Below are 6,640 nucleotides of genomic sequence, written 5' to 3'. Positions count from 1 at the left end.
AAAAAAAAATCAGTCTCGTTGATTTTAGCAACCACATGCACATAGTTTTGTTTCACAAAGACAAAATAAGTCACAGTTGTCCAAATATCTCATAGACACTTACTGTTGATAGCTCCAGCAGCATGCAGGCCAAGGTCAAAGAGATGTGAAGGGAGGAATTGTGCAGAATGAGCAAGAGGCTCAGACCCTACAGAAGGCTCCTGGGACGTGAGACTGGCACTGGGGCTCCCAAACGCAGTCTGGCATTCTTGGGTAAATTCAATAGTACTTGTAGAACTTAGGAGGTTGTTCAGAAATGAGAATTCCTTCTCAAAATCATCTTCCAATGAATCTAGAGGTAAATCTTTTGCAACTGTTGAGTGAAAATAAAATGAATAGCTTTTTTCTTTTTGAGTAAATAAGAGTAGGATGTAGGGCTAATCAAATTTGTTTCATTGTTCTCATATTTTATTAACATAATTTTTAATAAGCAAACTGGAAGTTTATGTGAAAATTATTTCTAATTAGGTAGGCTATGGATCAAAATGACATTTCAATGAAGGTATAATAGTTATGAATATCCACATATAAATAATTAAACCAGCACCTATGTATGTCAGAAACTATAGGAGCTGCAAGGAGAAATACTAACAATAATTGAGGCTTTAATGTATCACTCTCGGTAAAAAAAAAAAAAAAAGGAGAAAAATAAAGCTATAAAAGATCTAAACAGCATAATAAGGTAGTTATTTTAAATATATACAAACCCTAACAGAATATATACCTTCTTCTTAAGCACGCATTAAAAATTCACGAATATTAATTATACTAAAGCACATGAAAATATCAGTTAGTTTCTCAAAGTAGAAATATTACAAATAACATACTCTGATTACAGTGCAATAAAATAAAATTATTAAAAAAATGAAACCAAAATAGTCACAGGGATGTGAAGTACAGCATAGGGAATGCAGTCAATAATATTATAACTATATATAGTGCCAGATAGGTACTAGACTAATCTGGGGGATCACTTTGTAAATTATATAAATATCTAACCACTAGGCTATACACCTGAAACTAATATAAAATAATATTGAAAAAATAATAGGAAAAAAACATCAAAAGTACCAGTATATACATAATAAAAGTCTCAAAAAAATGGAGGGGTTGGCTTTGAAGAAATAATAGACAAAATGTACCAACTTTGTTGAAAACACAAATCTACTCATCCAATAAGCCTAACAAAACCAAGTAGAATCAATATAAAGAGATCTTTATCTAGATACATCATAGACAAACCCTTGAAAGCCAATGATAAAGTGAAAATCCCCATATTCATGCACTAAGAGGATCAATATTATCCACATGGTAATTAACTCCAAATTCATGTATGAATTTAACATAATATCTATCAAAATCTCATGGGCTTTTATTTTGGGTAGAAATTGACAAGCTGATGGTAAAATTTATATGGAAATGCAAAGGGCTTAGAATAGCCAAAACAATTTTGAAAAAAGAACAGTTTTGTGGGAAAGCCACAGTAATCAAGATAGTATGGTACTGACCAAGAATAGGTATACAGATCAGTGGACCAGAATTTAGAATCCAGAAATACACCCCTACATTTTTTGGTCCTCTATTTGATTTCAATTAAAATGCCAAGAAAATTCAATGGAGAGAGAAGAGTCTTTTCAACAAATAGTGCTGGAACAACTGGGTATACATATGCAACAAACAAAAACAAAAAAAACCCTTAGATACTCCATGCCATATACAACAATTAACTCAAAATGATCATAGTCCTACATGTAAGAGCTAAAATGATAAAATTTCAAGAAGAAAACATAAAAAATATGTGTGACCTAGGGTTAGGCAGAGTTCTTACATATGACACCAAAAGAACAATCCATAGAAGAAAAAATGGTAAACTGGACTGCATAAAATTTTTAAACTTTAGTTTTTCTAGAGGCAAAATTAGGAAAAGACTAGGATAAAATATTTACAAGTCATATATCTGACAAAGTACTTATAATAAGAATATATAAACAAATCTTGCAACTTAATCATATTAGAAACCCAATTAAAAAATAGTCAATAAATTGGCCAAGAAAGAAGATATGTATGGCTAATAGGCATATGAAAAGATGCTCAACATTCTAAGTCACTGGAGAAATGCAAATTAAAACAACGAATTAAAAGTACTAGAATGTAAGACATATAATACTAAATGCTGGTGAAGACGTCGAGAAATTAGAACTCTCACTTTTTGCTAGTGGGAATGAAAATGGTACAACCATTTTGAAAAGCAGTTTGGAGTGTTCCTTAAAAAGTTAAACTCAAATTTACCATATAACTTAGCAATGACACTCCTAAGAATCTAAGAAAAATGAAAACATATATCCACAAAAGAAGTACTTGAATATTTATTTTTTTTTTTTAAGGCAAGGGAACCCTTGGTTGATCTCACAGATTGCAAGGACCTTGTCAGCTTACAATCCCTTATTATTATTTTTTTTTTATGCCTACATCATCTGGTCTTCCTAGGTGGTCTCCCATCCAAGTATTAACCAGGCTCGACCCTGCTTAGCTTCCTAGATCAGACGGGATCAGGCTTGTTCAGGGTGGCATGGCCATAGACTACTTGAATATTTATAGCAGCAATATTACAATAGCCAAAAAATGGAAACAATTCAAATGTTCATCAACTAGTAAATGGATAAACGTAATGAGGTACATCTATAATAGAGAATACTATTCATTAACAAAAAGTCATGAGCTACAGTGAGTGAAATGTGGTATATACATATAATGGAATATTATTCAGCCTTAAAAAGTAAAGAAATTCTGCAATATGCCACAACATAGATGAACCTTAAAGACATAATGCTAAATACAATAACCCAGCCATAAAAAAGGCAAATGATGTGTGATTCCACTTAGATGTAGTATTTGGAGTAGTCAAAATCATAGAGACAGAAAGTAGAATGGTGGGTGTCGGAGCGGGGAAAGGGGGGAATAGGGAGTTACTGTTTAACTGATATAGTTTCGGGTTACACATTGAAGAGTTATTGAGATGGATAGTGGTAACTGTGGTATAACATAATGAATGTATTTAATACCACTAAACTGTACACTTAAAAATGGTTAACATGGCAAATTTTATGTTATATGTATTTTACTATGTTAAAAAAATTTCAGAGGGAAAAAAGTAATGAACTGCTATATACAACATGGATGAATCTAAAAAACACTATGCTTAATGAAAGACACAAAAAGTCAGACAAAAAAGATTATTTTTTGTATGATTTCATTTATATGAAGCACCAGGCATACATGGTTTCACAGGGAAATTAATAGTAATGCAAACACAGTAAATAAAATATCAACAGACTAATGCACAATGACAAAGCTGGACTTATAACTAAAATGCCCACTATTATTTAACATTGTTTTGGAAGTAGTAACCAATGCAATTAAACAAAAGAAATCAACTAAAGTATAACAATTGGTTAAGAAAAAGTAGGACTATCTCTATTTGCAGGTGACATGATAGTATACTTGGAAATCTCTAGAAAATCAATGATAAAACTCAAACTATAAAAAATTCAGCAAGGCAGCAGAATATAAAATTAATATGCAAAAATCAATAGTATTCATATATACAAAACAATAACTAGTTAAAATATATAATGGAAATGAAAATCTTTTTATAATGGCAACCAAAAAGATAAATGCTGATAAATAAACTTAACAAGAAATGTTCAAAACCTATATGAAAAAAAAAACCCCAACTATATCTGAAAGCTATACAAGTAAACTTTAACAGAAAGATGTCTCTTGTTTTTTGGTTAGGTCGTCTTCACATCACCGAGCTGTCAGTTTTCACATTTAATGTTATCATAATAAAAGTATCCATGAGCTTTTTTAGGAGGTAGGCAATTTGATATAAAGTTCATATTGAAAAATAAACATGCAAGAAGAGCTAATAATGAAACGATGAGGAGGTTATAATCCTATCAGATACAAAAACACTCAAAATTTCTTTAACTAAAATCATGTGCTTCCTAACATTCCATGTGGGTGTTGTTGTTTCAAACAGTATGACCTATTGACTTATGGTGTCTCCTGCTTAAGAAGCATGACTGTATCTCTGTTACCAGAGCAAACAGCTATAGAATTTAATGACCTACCCATATGTAAAATTACTTCTACTTGTGAATAATTAGAATATAGGAAAAGGTTTGAAATTTTTTTTATTTGTTAAATTTAAAAACTAGAGTACCTTTCAACCTTTTGTAATGTTCAAGATTTTATAATAATGTTTCTAGTGTATTACTGTTGCACTGTTAGGGCCTGTGTTTTACCTGGGCAAGCCAGTAAAATATTTGATGGTGACACTCTTGTTTTACAATCACCCTTTGAAAATATGTTAGAAAATATAAAATTATTTATTTGTGATAAAGAATAAGTTCATGATTTGTTCTTGTACAAATAATGCTTAAGGCAGATGTTCAGTCTCACAGTGATGCTGGAAGCATATTTTACAGCCTAAAAACTATTTTTATATTAGATATTTAAACACATGAGGATAAATTCTAACGTTTAAAACAGAAACAAAGAAGCATTAGCCTCAGTTTGTACAAAATGTCTGCTGCAATTGAACTCTTGATAGGTCAAACCTGAAAATCATTCCACTTTTGTCAAACTGCTGTTACTGGTTTTATCAATAAAGTTTAAGCAAATGGCTTTAAAAAATCATGTGGCACACATCAAGAAAATATAAAGTTCAGAAAAAGACCCAAATATATAGAGAAATCTAGCATATGATTGGAAGTTATCTCAAATTACTGTGGTAAAGATGGCATTAAAAAATTATATAAAGGACAACCATTTGTAAAAATATAACATTTAATCCACTGCTAACATAACACCATATGCATGAATATACTCCAAATGAATTGGAACTCTAAATGTAAAAATAAAACAATAGAAACACTAGAAGAAAGTATAAATAAATTCCTCTAATTTGGATTTTGCATGTGCTAAAAATCCAATATAAGAAAAGATTAATAAATTTGACTATATAAAGTTGTTTTTAAATGGCAAGAAACAACTATACAAAAAATCGAAAGACAAATGACAAACTGGGAGAAAATGTTTGCAACATTAATTGCTTAGGAAAAATATTCAAGGTAGTATTGACTGAGTGCCTGCATTGCTGGATGGTTGAGATACATGCGGCAGTAAGACAGTCCTACCTGTCCTCACAGTTATACAGATACATTCTGACAGGGCCAAAACATACAAAACAAATAATTATATTATTTCCATTGTGATGGGCTATAGAGTAGAACTATGGAGTTGCATACCTGTGTAGAGACCTATACAGATTTTAAGGTTAAGGAAATAAATATTAAATAAAAACTAAAGAATTTTAAATAAATTATCTATCTATACACAGTGAAATGATAATTTCTTACCATTTTTTTCAGAGTTAGAAAACTGAGGTGCTTCAAATTCTCTTATTTGAAAATCTTTTTCCTTGTGATATTCAGTTGCTGAAACATGAAAGATAAGTTGAACAAGAAATTCAGCATGCTTATTTACTGTAATATTTTGTAATAATTTGACTGAAGTGTTCAATTGACCTAATCGGATTATAAAAGGGAGATGTAAAAATTTTAAGAACCATATACATCATATATTGAACGTGTGTGTGTATACACATAAATACACAGACACGTTACTTAGTATAGACACAGAGATAAAGAAAATCAAAGATGTTCATATCTTCAACTATTATCAGGGACATTTTAAAAAAAGATAAATGAAATGTAAATGTGTCCCCACATACAATTGTAGATATCACTGCTGTATGGAGAGCTTAGAAATAATACATTTAAGGACATAGAAGTAACATCTCTGCTACTCTCAAAATTCAGTGCTCAGTTTGGGATACTACAAAAAGAAAGTATAAAAGGTTAATTCAACCAAAGTAATCGAAAGGAAAACAAATTCAAGAGAAAGGTATAAGGAACTATTCAGGGTTATTTAGCTTTACGATAAGAAAGATAAAGAATAAATTAGGTTCTAAGTTCAAATATAGTTAGTATAAAGATGGTGAAAAAGTACAGAAGATAAAAAATGGACTTTATTGGTAAAAATTTTAGTTGAACACTGGAAAAAAGTAGAGGGCAAAATCAGGGAATGAGAAAGAGATTCTAGAGGTGGCTAGAGAAAGAAGTGAGCAGAAGAACCAGGGTTTGAGGGCAGGGAAGGAACAGGTGGCAGAAAGATGGGCAGAGTCACACCATAGAAAGTTTTGATATGCTAGAGAAATAGAGTTTGGGAAACAAAGAGACGTATTAAAGGACCTTTAAGGAAGTGCTGCTGTATAAGATGCAGGATAACCTCTCTCTCTTTCTCAGAAATCTTTAATAATAATCTGCTTTACTCCATAGTGCATTTGGTATGAATTCATGTGGGGTTTGGTTTTATTTTACTTTAATGCTACAGACATGTGTGAGATTGGGATCAACACAGGAATAGGAGACAGAAAGGGCTAGCTCAAAAGACATAGTTTTATTCCATCATATGAAATACCACTTAAGTAAATATCTCAGAGAATAAATGCTTGAAGCCATTTCAAATTACTTCT

The 6,640-nt window shown here is 31.1% G+C and overlaps 1 protein-coding gene and 1 pseudogene across 6 annotated transcripts in view; both read right to left on the bottom strand.

The window, feature by feature from the left end:
• ICA1L (islet cell autoantigen 1 like) overlaps window positions 1-6,640 on the bottom strand; it is a 76,049-nt gene that overhangs the window by 31,188 nt on the left and 38,221 nt on the right. For 5 of the 6 annotated variants that reach the window (XM_011369130.2, XM_011369129.2, XM_023535995.1 and 2 more), the window contains 2 exons: window positions 5,463-5,540; window positions 104-352 (listed from right to left, as the gene is read on the bottom strand). In XM_011369130.2, coding sequence (XP_011367432.1) covers window positions 104-352; window positions 5,463-5,540 — 327 coding nt within the window. The remainder of the gene's footprint in view (window positions 1-103; window positions 353-5,462; window positions 5,541-6,640) is intronic. The other variant, XM_023535994.1, reaches the window with a different exon arrangement.
• Window positions 2,502-2,620, bottom strand: LOC111745090 (annotated as a pseudogene).

The sequence above is a fragment of the Pteropus vampyrus genome, unplaced genomic scaffold, assembly GCF_000151845.1.
Source record: "Pteropus vampyrus isolate Shadow unplaced genomic scaffold, Pvam_2.0 Scaffold146, whole genome shotgun sequence".
NCBI lineage: Eukaryota > Metazoa > Chordata > Mammalia > Chiroptera > Pteropodidae > Pteropus > Pteropus vampyrus.
The sequence above is the reverse complement of the archived record's forward strand: the minus strand, read 5'-3'. Positions and strand labels throughout refer to the sequence as shown.